Raw genomic sequence first — 24,707 nt, 5'->3', positions numbered from 1 at the left:
GCCTCAAAATTCTCTTTAAGTGACCAAAAAAAAAAAAAAATTTAAAAAATAAATCAATTGTGAGGGCTAGAGTGTATGTTCAGCAAGTTTGGTAGCAGATTTCAGTTGGATTTTATCTGTTTGGATGGATTTCATGTTTTCTCCTAAGTGCAGGTCAAGTTGTCAAGTTCTTTAGATCAAGGAGTTAATTATCTGGTGGTTTTCCATTAAGTCTAAGCATGAACAAATTCAGTTTGTTTTCTACATGCAAGTAAAAAGGGGAAACCTGCTAAGACCTGAGTCTTGAAATTGATGCTCCATGCTGCTTAAAAGTAAAAATTTGTACCTGTAACTAATACTTCCTAAAATGTACTGAATTTGAGAGTCCCAAAGGTTCATCTCTCAGATTTTCCATAATAAATCAAGGAAGTGTTGCTTAAATTACTGTTTGATTTACACGTTTGTGTCAATTTATGTTACTTTGTGAACTGTGATCTAAAATCCCTGAATAACTGTGTAAAGCAAATAAAATATATGAATTCAAATCCCTGTAATTGGTTTGAAGCAACAAAATGAAGCTGGGCCATCAGAGACCTGTTCCATCAAAAACCCAGGTCATTGCTGAGACCTTGATAAGTCTAAGAATCTGAAGTCAGGGGTATCTGCTCTTGCCAAGTGGAATTTCAATCTGAAATAGAACGCTGAGTCTCTGTTAGTGAGGCCGTGCGGTCAGAATGGGATAAGTAGAGCCTTGGATGCTTTTCTGTGTTTGTACTGGGTACCCAGTGGTCAGCTGAATTCGCTGGTTGATCAAACAAAGCATTGCCTTTAATGGGGATGCATCTCCAGCCTGGTAATTTTTTTCTATTTAAAAACTGTATAACTTTTAATTTTTAAAATGTTATAACTTTATTTTAAATGTTTTTATTTTCTAAAAATGGGACCTAAATCTTGGACCTATGCTGCTTATTCCAGGCTTGGCTTGGAACTCTGGTTCTCCCTAGGCCTTTGAGAGCTCCTGGCCTGTGTCACCTCAGCTTGATTCTGGGGCCGGCGTGGCCGAAGCCAATGCCAACAGAATCTTCCCGAGGAGCGTGAAACACACATCCTTGGTTCTGAAGATTCAGAACAAGGTTGCGGTTGCTGTGTTGCAAAAGGGAGCAAACCCAGGGGTCGCATCTGGGAAATCAGAGCTGCCCTGGGCCATAGGCTGAGCTACCCCCAGGCCTACAGGCTACACTGGGCTGAGATCTATACCTTTTGGCAGAAGAAAACAGTGAAGGGAAGGGAGAGCACCAAGTTGTGTTCTCTCACCTCCCCAGTACAAAGTCAAATGGAAATGCAGAGGCTGCGGTTAAAAGTAGAATTGTCGTGTCCTGTACCAGGATGCCAGCACCTTCCACCTACCTGCAGTCGCCGTCTTTACCGATTTGGACGTGGAAGCATTCGCGGCATTCTTGGTCTCCTTGTCTTTCTCTTCTCCACGTGCGGCTTTGACCTCAGGAGTGGTGGTGGTGGTTTTTGTTGCTTTTTCCACAGATTCCTTCTTCTTAGGAGAAGCCACTCTGGACACCTTATCTGAGGATTCCTTCAAGGCCCCTGGCTTGGGTGAAGCTGCAGAGGGCTTGGACTTCCCATCACCCTTCTTGACAGGTGAGGATGACTTGGTCTTTGTACCTGGCTTTTTGGTTTTGGTCTTCTCCTTCAGGTCCTTCTTCAGAGCTTTGCCCAGGTTCTGCTCGATGGCCAAGGCCTCCGGGTCCATCATGGACACATCAGGGTGGCGTGGAGAAGGGCTGCGGTCCTGCATGGGGGCCGGAGGTGGATCCATGTGTTTGTATGTGACGGTTTTGTCTGTGGGGATGGTTTCTGATTCATCTTCCGAGTCGATATTCGCATCAGCTGTGATGGAGGGGCACTCTTCTGTCTCCGGGGGGACATCAGAGTCAGTCTGGGACGGGGCTGACTCGCTGACTGAGGTGGGAGGGGTTTCATCACATTGTCGGCCCTGGGGCTTTCCTCCAGGAGGTGGTGGGGCGCCCCCTGATTGGGTGAGGGGCTTCTCCGATTCTTCCGTTGGCTCTTCACTGGCAAACCACTCGAGAGGATTGGGATTAATGAAGGAGGGTGAAAGCTCCGTCTTGGGATGCTTGTATTCACAGGAGGACACAAGGCATAAGTCAACATCCTGGCGAGCCTCGGAGGGGGACTTCTTTTCAGCAGTGTAGCGCTGCTCTGAAGTCTCAAAGGCATATGTAGACGTCTGGGGGGTTCTAGCGCTTTTATCGGGGGTCTCATAACAGTATGCGGAGGTAACAGGGGTTCGTGTAGTTGTTGTCGATGTCTCATAGGAGTAACTTTCAGACCCGGGGAAACTGGCAGTTTTCTCAGTGGTCTCATAGGAGTAGCTGGAATCCCCAAGTGTGTGGCCACCCTCTTCAGAGTCGTCATAGCCATTGCTGATGTCATCCAGGAGCCTTTGAGACCGCTCAGTCTTTTCATAGCTGTAAGCACTCACTTCAGGGGTCCTTATTGTCTTCTCACTTATCTCGTATGCGTACCCAGACTCTTCAGGGCTCCGTGTGGGCTTTTCAGTAATTTCATAGACATAGCCACCATCTTCGGGAGTCTTGGTGGTTTTCTCAATGGTCTCATAGGAGTAGCCTCTGTCACATGGGGATTTGGTGGTGCCCTCTGTTTTCTCATAGTAATAGCCACTCACATCTGGGGTCCGGGTAGTTTTCTCGTAAGCCTCATAGTCGTAACCTTCTTCATCTGGGGACCTGCTTGTCTTCTCAGGTTTCTGATAGGCATAGCTGAAGTCTCCAGGTGTCTTCCCTCCACTGTCCTTCTCCAGGCTGGATGTGGTCAAATCTCTCTTCAAGGCTAGATGGTGTGGCATCGTATCAAATAACATGGAGGCACGGAAGCCATATGGCTCTGCAGATGCTGCACCCATTGGTGGGGGAGAGGCAGTGTGGCAAGCTGCTGTGCTCTCTTTGACTGCAGAGGTAGAGTCTGAAAAACTAGGGGAATACAAAGGAGAGGACTCTCTCGGGGTGAGTGGAGAGATATCAGATTTTGGTGAGAGCTTCTCGCCTTCCAGACTTTGCACTTTTTCAGTGGTGAGCGAGGCATATACGGATATATCTCTGGGAGGAACAACATCGGATAGAGTATCTTCTTGGAGAGGAGAAGCGATCTGAGAAGGGGTATGTGCGGAGGAGGTGGATGGGGAGGCCTCCACCTGAGAGACTGAGATGAGCTCAGAAAGATCATTATCTTGGGTGTAGGACGGCTCCTCCGTCGGTGGGATCTTGTGTGATAAACTAGAGTCCTGCATGTCAGAAGGACTGTAGTCCACCTCAGTTGGCCCATTTTCAGTGATGTGAAGCATACTTGCACCCACTGTAGGGTGATCTGGAGACTGACGACTGAAGTCCATAGCAAGGGAATGCTCAGGGGATTCCTGGCCAAATTCAATAGACATTGAGGATTGTTCAGATCTGTGATCTTGAACTGGTGTCCTGGACTTGGCTGTTTTAGGGGAGAAGTCTGGTGGAGAAATTGACATTGGTCTTGGGCATTCTTCTTTAGACGGAGACATTTCTGTTTCCTGGAAAGTGGTAGGCGTTTGCACGACAGACACTGAAAGGGAGTCGTCTACTTCAGTGGAATGTGGGGAACCAACCTCAGCATGCAGCGAGGGAGACACGTCATCTGTTGTCGGCTCTGGAAATGAGCTTGTAGCCACAGAAGCTGTGGAGACTGAGGCCACACCCTCCATGTGAGAGTATGTGTCTTCTGCCACACCCTCATCAACAGGGGTAGCTGACTTGTCTGAGATAGTGCCTTCAGAAATGGACATCTTAGTGTCTTCTTTAAAAGATCCAAACTGACCGACATCTATTTGTGTAGGCGAAACATCTCCTCCTAACTTCCTTTCATCTAAAGCCAGTCCTGCTTGAGAACTCATGGCTTCAACATCATCGGTTTTCTTTTCTTGACCAAAGTCTTCCTTTATCGGTATAAAGTCTGTGCTTTTCCCTTCCTGTTTGTCTGGGGAAAGACCAGTGGAAGTCATGTCAGAAACTGGACTTATTTGGTCTGGAAAGCCTTCTTTTCCATTCTTTCCTTCAAAGGGGCTTTCGGTACATCTCTCAGGAGCCTTGTCATCCGCACTTGGAAAACTTTCATATGCAGACTCAGAACCAATTAGGGGAGGGCTCCGTAAAGGAGACAAAACTTTCTCAATAGGAGACTCCGAGTCAGGCACAGGTTCATCCATGGGGCTTATGGAAGCCCTTTCACTCTCATCTTTGGCATCACTGAATTCAAAGCTCACTGGGACTGCCGCTGGTTTTTCAGTGACCTCTGTGGGAAGGTGACTAGATTTCTCATCAGTGGGAGATTGGTAGTACGGTGTGTGGCCAGCACTGCCAGTCACAGACTGAGATGGAGACACCACTTCCAGGGTCTTATCCTCAGGACTGGCACAGTGTTCTTCCACTACTTCTTGGGTCACCTCCAGAGATGCTGGGACTACTTCTGCCTCTGCTGAGACTTTAATCTCACTGGGCGTCAGAGAAAAGTTCACGCTACGTTCACCCACCGGGGTCTTTTCTATGGGTGATGGTGGAGATGGACTCAGGGACGGGCTCTTGGGTGGGCTAAGTTTTTCATCTGAAACTGCTGAGACGATGTCTTTGATCTCCAGCGTGGCACTAGCTCTCACGTCTTTCTCTTCAGAGCAGTAGGCATCACGTAGAGCAGACCTGCTGAATTTGTCTTCCTCCATGGACGAGGGTGGTGAGATGGTGGAGGCTGAAGCACTGTAGTCCTTCCCATCAGTGGCATCTGTTTTTGACCCTTCAGACAGTCCGTTGAGTGATGTCACAGCAGGTTTGGAGTATTCCTGAGGATACGGTGAAGGCTCGTATTTGGTGACGTTTACAAATTCTTGAGATGGGGACTCGGTCTCTTCATTGTTGGTCTCGTCGCTCATCACATCTCGAGGAGTAGACATCTCGTCCATGGGGGTGGGCTCGCTGGATATCTCAATGGTAGACTGGGTGTAGCCGGAGGTGGCAGTGAATTCTTCAGGCTGGTCTTCCCGATTCTCCTCGTCGGAGGCAGTGGCCTCACTCTCCGAGCCTCCGGGTAAAGTCTCATCGTGAATTGAAGATGCAGGTTCTTGGACAGGAGACTGGGCTCCCGCTAGCTTGGTGGGCGTGGTAAGGAATCCATACTGGTCCTCGGCACCGCTAGCCTCCGCAGCCTTGTCGACCACGGCCATCACGTAATCTTCAGCTTCGGCCTTTTCAGGCTCGTAGTCTTCCTCTCTGGCGTCCTCGGCTCTGTCCTCCTCGTCGCCCTCCTCCTCGGATTGTTCAGCTTCTCCCTTCTCCAGCACCTCGTCCCTGTCTTCTTCTGCTCGGTCATCACCACTGGCCACCGACTCCCTCTTCTCCTTGACGTGCCCGTCGGCCTCAGCCTTGGCGCTCTCCTCCTCCGCCGCCAGGCTGTGCTTGGAGGCGCTCACACACACGCTCTCCTCTGCGTCCTCTTCTGGCTCCTCGGCCTCCTCGGTTTCCGCCTTCTCTTCATAGTCTCCGGTCTCGGAGGACTCCTCAAAACCCGCTCCTTCGTCTTCAAACTTTTCAGTGTCCTCCACCCCCTGCTTCTCGACAGGCTCCAGCTCCTCGGGGGTTTGCTCGCACTCACCCTCCCCTTCAGTGGTGGTGATTCCCTCATCGGGGGACTCGGCAGGACCTCTGGTAACTTCTGTCTCTTTCTGGATGACATAGGCTTCGACGGGCTCGCTTTCCTTCAGTTTCTCTTCATCTTCGATCAGCTCCAGCTGAGGCTGGATGTCTTTTGCTACGTCGACCTCTTCGGCCTTCAGCTCTTCAAAGTCCTTGGTCAGATCCTCGGGGGATGACATAAGGGACCTCTCGGCTTCGAGTTCTTTGGCGGGGCCAGCGGTCACTATTCCAGCCGCTGCCGCCACAGCCGCCGCAGTGGCCATGGTGCCGGCAGCTGCGGCCACAGCCTCTGCGGCCTTGCCTTCCTTCTTAACGACCTTAATTTTCCCCTTCTCCTTCAGCTGCCCAGCAGCAACAGAATCTTTCTTGACAGTCTCTTCCTTCTTGGGTACTTTTGGTTTTAATGCAGCCGGTTTTTTTGCTTCAGATACGGGAGTAGGTGATTTCTTTGTGTCTTTAGGAAGTTTCTTAATTTCTTTTTTGGGTTCCTTTTCCTCCTTTTTAATTTCCTTCTTTTCCTCCTTCTTAACTTCCTTCTTGGCTTCCTTCAGTGGGGTTTCTTTCTTAACCTCTTTTTTGACTTCTTTTTTCTCTTCTTTCTTGATTTCTTTTTTGACTTCCTTTTTCACCTCTTCCTTTTTTGGTTTTTCCTCCTTCTTGACAGGTGTTTTGTCCTCCTTTTTAGCCACTTCTTTCTTTGGCTTCTCCTTTTCCTTCTCCTCTTTCTTTTCTTCGGGTTTTGCCTTTGTTTCCTTCTTCACAGTCTTCTCCTTGGTGACTTTGGGTTTGGCGTCTGTGCCTTGCTTTTCAGGCCCCTCGGCTTTGGCCGGAGGCAGCTCTTCTTTGCTGGGCGCCTCCTTTTCTGTCACTGGAGGTTTGGTTTCTGTTTTTACTGGTTTGTCTTTTTTCACCGTTACCTTGTCTTTGCTTTCAACTTTGGCTGCCTTTTCCACGTGATTAGCTTTTGTGACTTCAGGGGTTTCTTCTTTTGACTCCTTTCGCCCAGATTTGCTGGGGAGTGGCTTGGCAGCTGGCTTCAGGCTCTCGCGGCTGTCGGCCCTCTGCTTCAGTTTTACTTGTTTCAGAGCAGGGGTGGCCACCTGGCCAGTTAGATCCTTCTGGGTGGCCAGTGGCTGTTTCAGGAAGTCCAAATGTTTGAGCTTTTCCAGTCCTTCCAGGATATTGTATTGGGTGCTGTTGCCAGGAAATAAGACTCGGATGATTTTCTCTGCAGGGTTTGCTGGATGCCACACGATCAAAGACGAGACTGAAGTTAAGTAGGAAATTGGGATGTCTATTTCTTGACCGTTAGGCAGGATTAGTTCAGCCTTGTCTTTGTTGGTGCCAGTCCACTGCTGCATAAAATACTGCATTTCCTTGCTGCTCTTGACTGGGTTAAGCACATACATCTCTAGTTTACCAACTCCCATTTTTTGGAAAAGAATGACAGGCTCAATGGTATTGCCTACACTTCTGAACAGAGGTTCTGGCTTCATGGACAATTTGTTTAGGTACTGGAGAGTGAAGCAAGCTTCTTCTATGCTTCTCTTCATCTTGATGTTTGGCTCTGGGTTTTTCAGATTTTCAGGTACATTGAGAAACACAACTCCTAAGTCGGGGGAGATGAGGTTTTTCATCCAGTCACTATTTGTGGTGGAGCCCTGGGACTGTTCTTCCTCGAGCTCTGCGATTTTCCGCTGGAGCACGCTGTTTATTCCAGGCAAATTGTCATCCCCAATGTGGGTGAGCAGGATGGAGTCCACTCGGTCCAAGTGTCGGATGAGCTTCCAGAAGCAGGATTTTCTTTCTGATCCTCCGTTGATGAGCATATTGAATCCATTCACTGCAAACAATGCAGAATCGCCCCTCCCTCCTGGAAAAATGTAACAGCAGGGCTTGGATAGCTTCAGAAATCCACCTGACGTGGGAGGTTCTAGGATATCAAAGGGAGATGGGACTTCCACGGATTCTGAGAGATACTCGGTAAACTCGGAAAGTCCTTCCATCTCTGGCAATATAGAAGCGGAGTTGAGTTTAATATTGATGAAGTCTTGGAGATTATGTCTGTCAAGATTGGAGTTTTTCCAGTCCCCTTCTTCGGGACAGAAAAGGGTTAAGCTGGCTTTGTTGGCAGGATGGGTGGTACTCAGTAACTCCCCAATCTGGGATTTAAAAAATCATAAGAAACAAAGAAAGAAGAAGTTCAAGTGACTGTCATCACTGATCCATCCTCTCCATCTATTACTAGGTATTACAGGATCACTGGATGTACACAGGGCAAACGTCAGAGATGTTGGTTGGTAAATATTTCCATACTGGTAAGTGAACAGCCTCTGTCGTGACCACTCCTACCATTCCCTTCTCCCTCAACTCCCTACTCCGCTCCCCCCTGCCCCAAGCACCTCCCCCTCAGACCTCGCCACCATCTGTTCTTGCCCAGCAGGGGATCTTCAGAACTCTGCTCCACTTCTAAGACTAGTGACCATCTGGATGATCAGTGCCTGTGTGGTTATGAAATACTCTGGATACAACCCCTGGGTACTTGCCATGCAACAATGCCCTTTAAAAAGTAACAAACTATCACAGGGGATGGCTCGCTGAGTCATTTCACCACTGATATGAAATGTTTTCTTTTATTCCACTGGGCTGGGCAAAAAGGACTGATGACACATTAAATGAATTTTGATATAGTGCACATGGGGTCAATTTTTAGAATTTGGTAGGTAGAGAAGAAAAAAGTTTGGTGGGGTTTTTTTTGCATCTTGGAGACAGAAAGTTCTAGACTGCACATTACTACAAAAAATTACTGGTTCTGGCATCAGTTCACACTACGTAAAGCATGAGTAGTTCACCCAGCAGATTCTCTGCAAATACAGACACTCGGAAACCAAGCTGGTCAGAGCAGTTGGATAATTATGTGAGCAAGGAGCCAAAATTTGTCCCCCATTTGCTCTTGTTTGAATCCAGGGTGAGATCTTCTACTCTATTACAACTCCTGTTCTTTTCAGGGCAAGCTGGGCATGAGTGGCTAACATCAAATCTGGCTGAAAAGTTTTCAACACACTGTTTAGTACTGCAGGATGCGAAATGCAGAAGAGCTAATTGGGACCAAAACAGAGACTGTGACTTAATGAAAATGCTGTTTTCTTTCTCACTCCATATTATGGCCCTATGCCTAGTAGGTAGTGAGGGAGAATCATGCCATAAACTCCAGTCTTCTTCCTTCAGTTAACAGCAAAGCTCGTAAATCGGCTCAGCGTTTCCAGTGAAAAGAGCTCTGTGTCCTTAATGGTAAATGATGAGGGCAAAGCAAAGATTTCATTTGGTCCAGGCATCCCTGAGCCAGTGGGTCTAAACTCTTCCCTTCTAGTATTGGAGTGGTTTTCTCTGTCTCATACAACCTCCTGGATACCAGCGTTCTGAGGCTACTAGTATGAATGTTTAGAAGGGTTATAAAATCTGAATTTTCCAACGTTAGATTGCAGTAGAATAGCCATTTTTGTTTTGTTAGCCTATTTGTCCTACATTTTATGTGAAGGGTCACAAAACAATAAGACTTTCTTTGACTTTGCTGTTTTCCTCTGACTTGATGATCTTCTATAAAAGGGATAAGAATCAACTCTTTTGGAAGCTAAGAAAACTGATAAACAGCAAATGGTAGCCATCCATGGGGGAGTCTTTGCTCAAATATTTGCTGACCAAAGCAAACATCAGCACCAACTATGGTTTCCTGTCCAATAATTAGCATAGACCCACATCACCATCACTATAGAACAGTTACAATTGTGTCAGTCCTAATTTTCACACAGAGCACATGCAAACTATTCATGTTTTATAACACATTTTTGAGGAGAAATCCAGGATAACTCAAACTGCTGAGTCTTTAATAGTGAAATGCAAAAATTAAGTTTAGTTCATTTTAATTTTTGAAATTCTACCCTGAGGGGTGTGGCAGGTAAAGGTATGGTCCAGCTGTGTGCAGGGGGTGTTCAGTCACTAGCTCTTTTTATGTGACGTAGGTAATCACCAACATCAAGGAGAAGGTAAAAGGACTTGTGGAATACCTCCTTACTTTCCATCTTTTCACCTCTACCCAGAGAGTTTCTATGAAACGAAGGAAATGACCCCCCCAAAGGAAACAAAGCTGTGCAGAATTCTGAGGAAGTCAAGGGCCTTGAAAAACAGCAAAGAGGCTGGTGAATGGAAAGCTATGACGTACAAGAGAAAGCAGAAAACAAAAGTCAGCGCTGCCAGACAGGTTTTTTTTTCCACAGAGGGAAAATCCGGTTCCTTTAAGCAACAACGCACTGTGCATGAGACAAGAACACAGTCTCAGGCTGGAGAGAACCCGTCATGAAAGACGGGTTCACCTGGTCAGTGACCCCTGGAGTATGGTGTCCAGTGTGAGTCATAGCATTTTAGAGAAACTGGACCAAAAACAAACAAACTGAAATTGCTCGCTCCTCCTCCTTGGCCTTAACCTCTAAACGCTAGACCTGGGCCCCCTTCTCTTCTAACACATTCCTCCCTCTAGAGTACTTCATCTATTTTCTAATGTACTGATGGCTTCCACATTAATGTCTCTAGCCCACTCTTAGTTCCCCGAGCTCTGGACTCCTAGATCTAATTGTCCGATAACGCCAAGGCACTGAAACATGGCCAAGAATGAGCTCCTGAGTTTCCCCCATCCCCACCCTACCCCCGCTTCCTGCCAATGGACAGTGACCAGAGAATGTAAGGAACTTTTAATATCTTGTTTCATGGAGAACACTGAGTAGATGAAAATGATTAATCTGGAGGGGAAAAAAATTGGCAGCACTGGTGAAGGGTGTTAAGACACTGTCTGTCAGGTGGAAAAGGGATCACATTCCTTCCATGAAGATACGATGAGACAAATGAGGAAAAACTTTCTAACAGAGAGAATGAAAAATGTCCCCAGGAGATGGTGATTTCACCATCCTCAGATTTCAGGGAGGGATGGGTTAGCCAGATGACTGTTCTATCTGTAGGCTCTGGTTTTGTCGTTGACCTCCAATGACTCACAAAAGCTGAAGCTCAAAATGCACTGATAATTCTATTTTTCAGTCCATTTATTTTTAGCTATTCTTGTTAAAAAAAAAAGTGTCATTTTTGGTTTTGCCAAATTGTGTTTCTGGTTTCTCTGGAGTGACTAGTATGTTTCAAGGACTAAATAAAAGCAAGAGTAGCCATCAAACGGCCTTTAAGATCCCTTAGTTACTGAGTCATTCTGTACGCAAAACCTTCTCCCAAGGCAACAGTAGGCAGTCACGGCTCTAAAAGCCTGCTAACCACTGGCCTGCTCCGGTGGTTTCCAACCCACTTTGGCTACGGCATCTTTTCTCCAAAGTCCAGAATGTAAAAGAGGTAAAGGCCCAGGTACTCTGGCTGGGACAAGGGGAAGTGAGTGAATTCTACCCTGTGTCTCCCCCCAGCACCCCTGACACCACTGATCTAGTCTGTAAGGGAAAGTTCTAGAGATCTTTTAACGTATGTTGAGCACTACTTCCCCAAAGTATCGGGGTGGGGGTTACGGGGCCGGCAGAGGAGAATATGACAGAGCCTCTGGCCTTTAAAATGCCTGCCTGGTATAATGAAAATGTGTGCCCTTCCGAGCACGCCTCAGTGATTAGAATTCAGCCCTTGCACGGAACTCCCATGTTCCAGTTAAAGCTGTTTCTTTTTCTTCTGTAATTAGTGGTAAATTCTGATATATGCACAGTCCCTTGTGCTAAAATTCTACTTCTGTGGGCTAGTAAAAATGATTTAAGCAGCAATATTCACAACACTACCTTATTGACACTGCCTCATTTAAAGACAGAGAGAGAGGTATTATTTGGGGTCCAGATGGGTGGATTGTGATACCTCCAGATTTAAAATTCTGGCAATGACAAACCCTTTTGTTTACATATGTCCTCTGTTCTATTTTACTGTAAAAAAAAAAAAAAAGACAAACAAATGACATGCGGGTAGAAACCAACCACTAGAAACTAACTGTGGAACTGCACCGGAATGTAGGAGAGGCACCTGTGTTCACGTAAATGAGCTGAGGGTTCAGGGCTGAACTGAACCTAGAGCAAGCCAGTTAACCGCCCACCCGGTACTGGGCCATGGGGCTGTTTCCAGGCCTCTGCAGCCCTCTCCCTTGCCCAGGCCAAGGTGCTGATAGTGGGTGTGACTCTCTGAGCTACCAGACAGATGCCCAGCTGGCCCTGGGCAGAACACGAACCTGGGGACACAATCTTGTGTAAGATTCTGACAATACAGTGATCACACACCCATCTCAGGGCAGCAGGGAGAGTGAGAATTAGAGCTCTGGCTTGGGAATCTCAATGCAATCAAACAAGGTTGTGAGGGAGCCCTGGGCCCTTTCTCACCATGGCGGGGAGCCTGGGCTATCTGCCTCGGGACCCAGATGACATCATAACTTCTGAAAGCTGGAGAAAAATGTTCCTTTTTATTCCTCCCCAGTGAGTGGAGAAACAGTGATGTCATCCGACCAGTCTTTCTACACAAAGCCTCCAGGTGAACCTAATGAAGCTGGGCAGTTTATTTACAGCTCTTGCCAATGATGGAAAGTACACAGAGGCCTCTCAGTGACTCTCGGGGCCAAGGAAGATTAAATGCAGAAAGACAGATGGCCCTTCCCAACATCCACGGGACTAAGACGCCGCCATCTCAGGAAGTTCTCAGGAAGATGGTTTTAAATAGATGTGGCAACTCCTCCTGTCAGCACGTCCCTCAACCTCTCCATGTAGAAACCTGCTATCAGCTACGGGCAGCCCCAAGCTGCTATGGTGACAGCCCTGAATTGTCGCTCTAACTAGGAGACCAGAGGCGCATTATTTTGCAAAGAGAAGTTTCCCAACCAGATAAATTCGCAAGCAGAAATAACCAAATTCAAATGTTTGATCTGATTTTACCAAATACCACTAGTATCCTATAATTTTCAAAACTTCACATGTATCATCCTTGAATAAGATATATTCGTTAGCAATATTAATGATCACACTTCAGTCCAGCTATTTTAACCATCCTTCTCCTGGGGCATGGACATGTCCCATAGACACACCCCGTTTTCCTACATGCCTCCCTTTCTTGGGCTATTCAAGCAGCCCAAGTTCAAACACTGGGGCCAGGCATTAAAAGTAAGAGAAATCAGAAATTATTTGACCAGGATAAGTCAGGATATTTGACCAGGATAATTATTTGACCACTGAAAGAGATCAGGGCAGTTAAATCCTACCCAAAATCCAAGAGATCTTTGGAGTATTCTTTCAGAAAACAGGAAACCTGGGTTTTCTTTTGGACTCTGTCATTCCAAGTTTCTCCATCACCTCTGCCATCTGTAAAATGCTGACTGTACCAACCCCCCTCCATCTGTATCTCGGGCACATTCAGAATGGTTCCAATTAATTATAGATGAGTGCTCTAAATTCCTCGGGAGATGAGCCACAGGACTGCAGGGCACTGCACCACGCGGTTTTGCTTATTTCAAAGGCGTGCAACACCCCCTCCCCACAGCCTCCTATCTCCCACCACCCTTTCAAAGATCAGCCTAAGGCTACAACAATAACCGAGCAACTGTAAAGCTTGGATACTCCCAGACAGGAGCCTACCTCTTGATCGGTGAAAATCTCTATGAAGTTCTGGAAGGAGAAAGAGCCGGACTGGAGAATGAGCTCTCCGGTATTTTCAAAGCACTGCCCCGTCAACACGAGCAGCTTGTGTCGGGCGGCGTCCGTGATCATTAAGCGCACCTGAAACAAAGCACGGGGAGCATGAGCCATGGGGGGCGCTGGAATCCCACCTTCAGGATCAGGCTGGCCCTTGGAGCTCTTGAAGTTTCTTACCAACAAGAATTACGCGTTCCCCGGTATTCACTCTGCCCCTGGGGTGCTGGACAGAGCCAATGACTGTGGTCACCAGCTGCCCATGAATGCCATTTTCCAAATCTGGCCACCACCAAGACAGTAGTAGGAGTTAACTTTCTCCCCTCAGTTTCCTTGTCTTTTTCAAAGCAGTCTCCACAGCTGGCAATCATTTGTTGCACAGCTGTGCCTACTAGCAGCGTGCAGTCCGTGAGACATGAGTATCTCACAGGCTGACTCACCAAGTACAGTCCAGGTCTCCCAACTGCTGCCTCAGGAAACATAGGTTTCCAGCTAGGGTCCCAAGTCAGCCCCTCCCACCCAGGACCCCTTTCCTGCCAAGCCATACACCGAACACACAGCTCCCAAAGCAGTCTCCAATGGGATCAGCAAGGTGCCTAACGTTGAACTTGAACATAAACAAAAGGCTGCCCTGATTGGGAATCTTTTAAATAGAATTGTAAACGGTTTGCACGAAAGAACTCTCTGTTCTTTAAGTGGCAGGGAGCCAGCCTGTCCTTCAGCAGAAATACCACTCCAAGCACCAAGGTTATTCATTCTGAGCCCAACTCAGTTCAGCACAAAGTGACTGCCAGGCATCATGCTAGGCACTAAGGGAGGGATGCAAAGTAAACAGGACGTGACCCACGGTCCCCACGAACCCCAGGATCCAGGGAAATGCACATGTACCGAAGTAATTGTTCCAGCCCCATCTGCTCCACAGGCAAGCCTGGGTTCCTTAAAGAAATTCCTCATTTTTTCCTTCTTCATTTCTCACAGCTGTTCCAGGCAATCTGCCTGCACATATATTCAACCTCCAGCTTTTTTCAAGTTGTATCTACTTCCTGATCCTGATGGCCAAAGACAGATTGCTAGCCCATCACTTGCCTCACCTTGTACCTTCAGGGATTGTCAGAGAGGTCCTGCTCATCTGGAGCAGATGAAATGGGATCAAAACAGGCTATATAATGAGAGCCACAAAGTGGAAGCAAACCAAATGTCCATCAACTGATGAATGAATAAATAAAAGTGGTATACCCATACATTGGAATACTATTCTGTCATAAAAACGAATGAGGTACTGATATGGGCTACGATGTAGATGCCTCTGGAAAACACTACGTAAAGTGAAATAAGCCAGACACAAAAGGCCGCATATCATATGATTCCACTGTCTGAAATAACGTGCTCAGAACAGGAAAATCCACAGAGGCAAAAAGCAGATTAGTGGTTGCCGGTGGTTGGGGGAATGGGGGTGACTGCTAATGGGCTTGGGGTTTAGGGGGCTGATGGACACATTCAGGAATTAGATACTGATGATAGTTGCACCATACTGTGAATAGACTAAACCCCAATGAACTACATACTTTAAAAGGATGGATTTTATGGCGTGTGAATTATATCTCAATTTTGAAAAACAAGCTACAGTCACAGAGATGCTCAGCGTGGGAGAAGAGATGCTGTGGATGGTGCAGGCCCCTGGGCCTGTGGCTATTCTAACTAACATCCAAGAAGCAACTCAATCTCAAAGGTACCAAACTGCAGTAAAGACAGTGGGAAACGGAGGTGAAACAATTCTTCTACCCTGGGTGAGCAGGGATTCTTGGCGTCAGCCTAGTTCCTACCTTACAGTAGGCTCTGAAATACCCACTCTCTCTGGCAACAATTTCATATGGTAGTAATAAAAATATTACTACTGAGAAAAGCCAACATATATGTTTCGGTTGTCATATGCCATGCTCTGTTCTAAGCACTTGACACTTCTGGACACAAAACTAAATGTCTGTGCTATTATGATCTCCATTTTATAGAGGTGGAATGAGACAAGAGATGGTCAATGACTTGCCCAAGGCCGCCAGCTAATAAGTGGCAGAACCCAGGCAGTCCAGCAGCAGAGGCCGTGCCCCTGGCAGCTGTGCTGCCCTGCCTTTCAACAGTGCTAAGGGGGTGGGCAGGATGCTCTGAAGGAGGCTTGCATCTGAGAAGCCATTATTCTCCAAATTTGGGTCATGAAGGTCTCAGCCCGAAGGCTTGCAGTCTACTTCCCCTGCTATCTCCCAGCCAGACTCCATCCCAGCAGCACACCCTCCAGGTATACCCCCACATTCCACACCCGCTTCACCTCTACAAAATACTCCAGTTCTGGCCAGCATCTTCCACTCCGTCCTTACTGAAAGGGGCAGTCTCGGGTGGTACTGATGCAGAGAACCAGCCACTGACTAGGGGTATGGAAGCATCCCTGGACCCAGAACCTGTCTCTCCCTTGTCCCTCTCTGGCCACCTGCCCAGCCCCTCTCATCAGCTGGGTCTCCGTCCACTGTGTGAGGCCCTGCAGAGCCAGATACTTACCTCAGTGCTGACTGCTTCATCTGAGGGGTTGATCAGGACCACTGTTTCTAAAACGTCACTTCTGTGATGAAGGATCTTTTGTCCTGCAGGCACAAAAACACAGACAAAAGAGGAGACCTATAGCTTTTCCGAATTAAAACCGCCCCGCCTGCTTCTGGGACAGCAGAGGCGCTGCCGCCCAGGGCTCCAGGATTCCCCACTGTCCTGGGAAACACAATTGGTGTCACCAAACAAGATGGTCCGGGGCTCCACGGGCTCTCACAACCCTCTAGTTGTCAGGGTTGATCGCCAGGCTGCCTCTGCGCGTTAAGGGCGGTTTTCATCTGAGACAAGGGGTGGATGCCAGTAAAACTCAACGGGGCTCTTGACATTTCCTTTCTCATGGTAATTGAGGATGTTTCTCCGTATCAGCCTTTCTTCTGGTGAGAACGGCGCTGAGATTAACTAGGAGCCTTACTATGAATGACATACCAGAAACCCCAGCTAACAATTAGCCCAACAACCAGAATGTCTGTCTGAGGCAGGCTTACAGTCTGTTGGGGGATTCATTCATTAATTCACTTGCTCATAGAAAAGTGCAGAAACTGTGAGCAAATAAAGATGGGAGAACAACTCTCCCTCTGGAGAGGGTGGCCAAAAAAAAAAAGACAAGCAAAGTGGATGGAGACCATGAAAGCAAGGGGACGTGAGGATGAAGGAGCCTGTCTGAGGAGGGCTGAAATTCTTCGGGGCTTTTGGCTCCCCGCACCCGAAAGGATTTAGGAACTTCATGTGGCCAGCACGGTCTACGGATGACCTTCTACAAGCGTCTCCCTCCTCAGACAATGAGATGAAAGTGATCAAGCGGATGTATGGCCAGAGTGGGTGATACATGCTCCGGCTGTGGGTGACGGACAGAGCTGCAGAGGGGTGTCCCTCAGACACACGGCTGGGAGACATGTGCTTGGGACGGTAGAAAAGGAAGGACAATGAAGCACTGGTGACAGGAGGAAATGGAATAGAATCTGAGGGAGACAGACACCAACGGAGAATATACAAGAGAGGATGGCCAGAAAGCAACTGCTTTCCAGGCAAACAGTTCTTCAAAAAGCTAAAACAGAATTTCTCTATGGCCTAGCAATTCCACTTTAGGTGAACTGAAAGTAGGAACTTGAAAAGAGACTTGTAGGTCCATGTTCACTGCAGCACTTTTCACAATAGCCAAAAGGTGGAGCCAACCCGAGTGTCCACCGATGGATGACTGGAAAACAAATTATGGTCTATCCGTGCAGTGGAACATAATTCAGCCATAAGAAGGAATGAAGTTCTGATACATGCATCAATACGGACCTTGAAAAGATGCCAAGTGAAATAGGCCAGACACTAAAGGACAAATAATTGTATGATTCCATTTACATGAACTATCTAGAGTAGGCTAATTCACAGAGTCAGAGAGCAGATGAGATTTACCAGAGGCTGCAGGGGGAGGGATTGGGGAAGTTACTGCTAAATGGGTACGAGTTTCTCTTTGGAGTGATGAAAAAGTTTTGGGAATAGCAGTGATGTTGCCTAACACTGTCAATGTAATTAATGCCACTGAATTGTACATCTAGTAATGGTTAAAATGGCAAATTTCGTTTTTTATATATATTTTACCAGAAATGAAAAAAAATTATTAATGCAGTGTATCAAAACCGTTGAAAAGCGCATGTTAAAGGGGCGAATTGTATGGTGTGTGAATTGAATCTCAATAAAGAGGTTAAAAAAAAAGAAGGTGGCTTTAGCTAGGGCTTTTTTCCTTTATATCATCAAGGAGCAGAAGTACTACAGAAACAGAATATTTTGAAATACTTACCACCACCACATTGACAAGCCCATTCTCCTCCATTGTCTTATCTTTGCTAACAGCTAATATTTACCAGTAAACCCCCACATTAGAAATGGAAAAAGCCCAAAGTAAATAATCGTTTCAGGCACTGTTCCAAGCACCTCAAAGTACGAACTCATTTAGTCCGCAGAAGAGCTCTGTGACAGAGGTACCATGATTATCCCCTTTTACTGCTGAGGACAGTGAAGCCTATAGAGGAGAACTAACGAGCCCCAAGTCACAGAACTAAGAAGTGGTCACGCTGGGACCTGCACCCAGGCTCCTGAGCCCTCCGCCTCACTGCTCTGTGGATGAGGGTTTGGAAAAACAGACATGGTGCAGACATCGAATGCCAAAGGGAGAGCTTGGGAAAAATCCAAAGGAATAAAATCAGAGATGTGCTTAAAGAAGCAAGAACTCAGAAAGCATGAGGAGAAGAATACTGGCAAAAAGAAGAAAAAAAAAAGCGAAGGTGACAGAACACCCACATAAAAGAGGGTAAAGTTAAGGGAAGGGACATGACGTTTTACTACAAATGCCTGGAAGTGAAGAAACTCCAAAACAGAACAGTGTCACACAGTTTGAGCAGGTGAAGGACTAAAGCCTCAGGAAAAATAATCCAACTAAGCCATGGGAAAGAACATTTGTTTACTGTGGACGCTCAAGCCTGTAACTTATTAGACACGGCTTTTTGGCTTAGTTGTTTTTGCTTTTGACGAGCATGTGCATTTCAAGCTAAAGCGAAAGAACATCAAACTGAATTAAGCAAACGATAAAACGACAATCAGCAAAACAAGAAAACCGTCCCTTTTCTAGGTCCTTCCATCAGTGGCCTCCTCGAAACAAAGACTTCAGGAGCTTCAGAGGTGCTTAAGTTGAGGTGAAATTACGCGAAAGCTTAAGACTAAGGAAAAGTGAGTGTTCGTTTCCTCGATCGTACTTTGGATGTGCCTCCTTCTGGCACCCAAAGCCTCAGGCAGCATAATGCCAAGGTGGGGCTGTGGTCATGGCTATGCTCTGTAAGAACCCACAAAAGTAGATCCAGCGAGGTACATGGAAGCAGCTCCTTCCCCAGAGCTCCTCTTTCCTAAGTGATCTACACAGTGCCCAGACCCTGCTAGCTGCACCCTCCCAAATGCAAGTCCAAGCACAAAAGCCCAGCACCCCCTCCCCGAGACACGCAGTGAGGACCCTCCTGCCAAGCCCCCTGGAAGGGGGTTCTTACCATCCTCAAGAAGTTCCTTTCCTCTTTGGCTTCATCACTTGCAAACAACACAAACGCCACGTGACAGCTGCCGTTTACCTCTACTCCTTCCAAGTCAGTTTTTGGACCTGTTGGCTCAGGAATTCAACCAAGGACGTTTTCTCTGCCCATCTTTGGAAATACGGACAGCAGTGACACAGACATGCACCAAGATGCCATGGCTGCTCCTTCAACAAAAGCCTTTTTACAGGATGGGATTTGAATGAAGAAGGGGATTTAAAGAGAGAGAGAGAGAAGCTTCAAGCTCTCATCACAGCCGACTGTTGGCCAGATTCTCGCCCCAGACGACCGACAACGTAAGCAGGGGCCGGGCCTTCCTGGCATCTGGCAGACCCAGGGCCTGCACGAGGGGCCCGGGCAAGCCATGCCCGCACTCCCACATCCCAGTGGGGTGCCAGCTCTCCTGGCCGCAGGCGGCTCTGGGCTCGGGCTGCTGCGACGCTCACGAAGTTGCATATTTGGGGAATGTTTCACACTGGGAAACAGGCCAGGCATTCTGAAGGAGAGGCCACCACCCTCGCCTGCAGAGGTCTCATTCAGTTGCTTCAGAAAAGAAGTTCCCAGAAGAGAAAGACAACGCGGTTGCAGCCTCTCTCTTTGCCATTATCGCCTGCATTCTCCAGAAACAGCTCACAGGGAAACCATTAGGCAGCCCGGATGAATAGTCAGGTCTCCTCAGCACTGGTCTGGGGGCACCAGAAGCGGGGGCTTGAGATGGACTGACTGTGTCACTTACTGCCGTGATAAGAAAAAAAGGTCCTTGAGGGCTTCCCCACAAAACTCAGGGTCACTGTGAAGGCTCAATCCTGGGCGGCAGGGAGGGCGGGGGGGACTGTTATGTGACAAAAAGGGGTGTGCTGCACCTCGGAATCAAAAGAGGAAGGCCTGGGGACCCCCTGAAGCAGCAGGGCCTCACACACAATGAGACTTTTGTCTGTGGGCTCCCAAAGGCTATGCTTAAAACTCAAATAAGCCTGTATTTTTCAGCTATTGTTGGATCCTTTTTTAATTACTGAAATTCTGACAGATTAACTCAATCTATGTGTCTTGTAAGGTTGGGCTGTTTTAGTGGTTTACGTTTTACTGTATCCAGGTGACTTTGAAATCTCTGAAAGCAAAACGTCATTTTCTAGGTATTTGATTTTTAGGACGCTTATAGGGTCTTATCTCCACAGAGTTAATATTCATCTAAAGACACACAGACACGCACAGACACAGGCTCTCTCCTGGTTTCAGAAGGGTCCGACCGTGGCTAAATTAAAAGACACGCACTGTTGAGGAACAGCCGTAACCAAGCCCCATAAAACTCAGAGCCTTCTCGCCGGCACACAGCTCCCCTTGTCTCCCACACACATCTCACACGTCGGCCCCAGAACACAGTGGCCTAGGAGGCTGTGGCGTCTCTGCTGCCAGGCCAACACCAGCCACGGTCTCCGCCCAGGCAGGCAGCCGCTTAATGAAAGAGCTGAGCGCAAAGGAGAGAGTGCTGGACCCAAGCTGCAGGGGCGCTAAGAGATGGGAGAAAATCCTTGATGACAATAATAACCAGTAACGCTAAAACCTTTCAGATTGTCTTTAAGAGGAATGATAGCTGCATATCTTGGGGATGACTATGTAATTTCCATTTCCATTAATGATCGCAATCCAGAACCTTATCCCTACAACTTGCTTTTCCTAAAAAATGAACTCTTGCGAGCATAATGAAGAAACGGATATGAAGAATAAAGATAGCTTCTGTATCCATTCAGTATCGGGGGGCAGTGAGGAGAAGGGTCCTGAACCACTGATAGGGACGGACCGGTAACTGGGACGGGAGAAGAAGAGCCCTCTGCCCGCCAGCCCTGCCCTTTCCTCCGCCAGCTCCCGCCGCTGCCCTGTCTTCACCCACAAGTCCTCCAGCCCCTGGCCCTGGTGAAAATCAGAGTGGACTCTTTTTGGAAAAGGAATTTGATATAATGATTTAGCACTACCAAAAGGTCCAATGTGCAGAAGCAGAAATCTTAGAGAGGGTTAAAGAAGATTCTAGAGTTAGAAAGGGAAATGCGTGGGGTAGAGAAGGGCTGTGATTATTTAACTAAAGGTAAGGTTTGGTAGATCAAGAAAAGCCCACAAGCACAGAAGGGCTTGAGGTTAAAGTCTGTTTTCCTCAGAGGGAAGGGAGGGAGGGAGGAAAGAAAGAGAAAATGACAGCAATGAGAGCTCTCCAACTCTACCTCTTCACCAAAGTGTATTCTCAAAGAGGAAACCTCTCACCTCCAACGTGTCAGTGCAGACCACAGGACACCAGCTGTCAGGGAGACGACACAGATCCCCTCCCCAGGGCAGTAAAACTCCTAATGCTGGAGGGAGTTTGATTCCCCAGGGGCTCTCACACATCAAAATCAACTCCTTATCTTTCTCATCTGTCTGTTCTTGCAGCTTGCAGCCTGGGGCTGGGAAGAGGACCCTTTCCAGGCAGGGTGTCCCAGAGGCAAGGGGGAACAAGGGGGGAAAGACAGCAGAAGCATGACCCAACCCTGCGAGCTGGTTTTCAGGTCACACAGGTGTGGGAGCACCTTCTGTGTGCTTCCCGCTATCCCACCTGGATCAAAAAACACATAAAGGGGCTTCCCTGGTGGTGCAGTGGTTGAGAGTCCGCCTGCCAATGCAGGGGACATGGGTTCGTGCCCCGGTCCGAAAAGATCCCACATGCCGCGGAGCGGCTGGGCCCGTGAGCCATGGCCGCTGAGCCTGCGGCGTCCGGAGCCTGTGCTCCGCAATGGAAGAGGCCACAACAGTGAGAGGCCCGCATACTGCAAAAAAAAAAAAAAAAAAACACCTAAAATAGGAGGCAAATGAGTGGAAGTAAGAGCATCCAACTCTTTGCCAGAGAGCCCATCACAAGAACACAGCAGTAAACCCTTCTGCCTGTAGACGGCTTCAGAGTTTCCAAAGCACTTTGTCCTGTGGGTAGTGGTGCCCTGTTTAATCCTCATAACATTCCTGTGAAGTGGTGGGAGCAAATATTCTTTTCCCCTCTTCATGGACCAAATATCTGAGGTCTAATGATTTGCCCAAGGCCTCACAGACACTACAGGAGAGCAGGACTAGGGCCCATGTCACACGCCATGCAGCCACTCGTGGCCAAGGCTGTGACGCTATCCTTTTCTCCCTCTTTTCCTGATCCACCTCGTCCAAAATAAAGGTTTTCAAGTTGTGATGCCAAGATTCTCCTTTGTAAGCAGTAAACACGCAGCCTGGGTCAGCCACTGGTCAGCCAATGCCTGCCCACTCACTCACTCACCCTTCCAGCGGGCACACTGGCCTCCCACACACCCCGAGGCCAATTCCCTCTTTGTTTCTGCTGCACAATCGGAGCCCAGTTCTCTCCCACCTTACCCCTGAAATTCCTGGAAATGGTGTTTCTTTTCTACTGGAAATACATTTTTTCTGTTTCTGCATTTGTTTCAACACCGATGTATGTTCCTGAGTGTCATGTCACTCCCCAAATTTTCAGTGTTTGTTTTTTTTAAGAGAATAAGAACTCAAATTCCATTATAAACAAGTTCAGGAGACTTCACAAATAATTTTTTTTTTTTTTTTTTTTTTTTTACGGTACGCGGGCCTCTCACCGTTGCGGCCTCTCCCATTGCGAAGCACAGGAGAGGCCGCAGGCTCAGCGGCCATGGCTCACGGGCCCAGCCGCTCCGCGGCATGTGGTATCTTCCTGGACCGGGGCACGAACCCGTGTCCCCTACATCAGCAGGCGGACTCTCAACCACTGCGCCACCAGGGAAGCCCCTCACAAATAATTTTTTAAATTTAAATAAGTTGATCATTGCTTGGGAGGTTTTTTTTTTCAAAAACTTACAGATATCTTTTGCATTACAGAGAATTTAGTTATAATGGAATTTGAGTCTAATACCTATTTTTCTTTACATTTTCTGGACCGAACTATCTTTCTTTTTTATTGTCATTTGGTTTGGTTTGGTTTTTCATGTACCTGCTGGTCCTTCCACCCCATCATTCTCTTGGGTTCTCTGCCATCTTCTGCTTTATGTTTCCCTGACCTTTAGATGCCCAGATAAGCAAACAACCCAAATTACCCAGGCTTCCGAGGCTCCCTCGTCCCAAGCACGTTCACCGCACAAAGGTGCAGGCACCCTTGTTCCTGGGGGCGGGCGGAGCCTCCTTTTGCATTTCCTTCCCATCCTGTTCCAGCTGCTCACACTAGGAGCACAGCTCGTGAGGAAATGGGATGCCAGGGACAAAAGGTCTATTCCTTTTGCAGGGTTCTCACAGTGCACCGTTTTTCTAAATCCTCTCTTCGGGGTTTTCTCCTACCCAATCCTGCTCTCCTAGGTAAACTTCTTCCCTTTCCCCACTCCCTTTTCTAAGGGTCTGAAGGCAGAGGGATGAGAATCCAGGCTATCAAGGGTTAGAAGTGGAAGAGAGTGGAAGAAAGCTGTTTGTTTCCTTTTTCTTTCCCCCTATTTTATGCTCTGGCTGAAAGAAGTAGAAATGAATCTCAGAGACGGTGTTGATGAAAGTCTGGCTCCCTGGAGAGCATCTACGGGGAAACAGTAGCACCCAACGTTGGCACCAGCTGAGGGTGATAAGATAACCTGAAGGTTGTTTCTTCAAAATGTACAGATGCTACAGATTTAAAAAAAAAAAAAAGTGAAGGGCGATGTATTAACCTGTCAGGGCCGCCAACTCCGGAGATCAACATCTATCTAGCACTTTACCATTTGCAAAGCGCCTTCCTCTGTGCTCACCCATTTAAACCTTGATGAAGGTGTTCCAAGTCTATGAACCCGGTCCCCTGGGCTACAGCGAGGTGGGAGGTTTGAGTGCCCTGTTCTCAGCAAAACCTGCTGCAGACAAAGAAAAATACGCATATGCTCCTCAGGCATAAGACAGGAGTCCCTTCTGCCTCTGAGATGCATGGAGTCGAGCAGGCCAAGGAGAGAACCTCCTACCCATGAGCCTTGAGAAGGACTTGCCAGCCCTGTGGAAGAAGAAACTAGAATTTCCTCATCCCATAGAATGGGGGGACCTGAAGGAGCCCTGGCGACATTGCATCCCACTCTTCTCCCTCTACAGGAGAGAAAGCCGAGCCTCAGAGGCACAGAGGCCCATGATAGGTGACTGTTGTATTTGTACAGCTGCCAAAGGCAATTCCTATGCATACTGTAGACAGTTCTGTCTGGGGGTAGGTGCTAAAATACTAACACTACCTTTCATTGTTATGCACTTGGTGGCTTATAAAATCTTTTCTACTTTGCATGTTATCTCAGAGCATCACAAAGTTCAACTGTTATGATTCCTTTTTTACGGATGGCGAAATTGAAGCTGATGAAGCAGGTTGTCTAATAAGAGTTAGCCGTCTTATCCAGCAACACAGGGATAAAATAAGCTGTTGAACTAGGTTTTAAATCTAGCCCGTCTGAATCCTGATCCCCATTCTTGTCACTGCCTCCCAATGCTTCTCAGATTGTTTTAGGAGTCTACAAGGTCTGAAACCTTATTTTTTAAAAATAAGGTTTATCTGAGATACATTTCTCTTAGTATATTATAGAATACTCCCAGAATTGGGGACCCAGGTTTGGAAATTCTTTTTGTATTGAGGGATA

The 24,707-nt window shown here is 47.5% G+C and overlaps 1 protein-coding gene across 2 annotated transcripts in view; it reads right to left on the bottom strand.

The window, feature by feature from the left end:
• MAP1B (microtubule associated protein 1B) overlaps positions 1 to 24,707 on the bottom strand; it is a 92,060-nt gene that overhangs the window by 6,418 nt on the left and 60,935 nt on the right. Inside the window, exons 1-4 of one of the 2 annotated variants that reach the window (XM_079916784.1) lie at positions 19,054 to 19,547; positions 15,983 to 16,065; positions 13,382 to 13,522; positions 1,387 to 7,906 (exon numbers count right to left, since the gene is read on the bottom strand). In XM_079916784.1, coding sequence (XP_079772910.1) covers positions 1,387 to 7,906; positions 13,382 to 13,513 — 6,652 coding nt within the window. In that variant the 5' untranslated portion in view covers positions 13,514 to 13,522; positions 15,983 to 16,065; positions 19,054 to 19,547. Of the gene's footprint in view, positions 1 to 1,386; positions 7,907 to 13,381; positions 13,523 to 15,982; positions 16,066 to 19,053; positions 19,548 to 24,707 lie in introns of those variants that run through there. The other variant, XM_079916783.1, reaches the window with a different exon arrangement.

This window comes from Stenella coeruleoalba (genome assembly GCF_951394435.1).
Source record: "Stenella coeruleoalba genome assembly, chromosome: 3".
Classification (NCBI taxonomy): Eukaryota; Metazoa; Chordata; class Mammalia; order Artiodactyla; family Delphinidae; genus Stenella; species Stenella coeruleoalba.
This window is presented reverse-complemented; position numbering and strand designations above follow the sequence as displayed.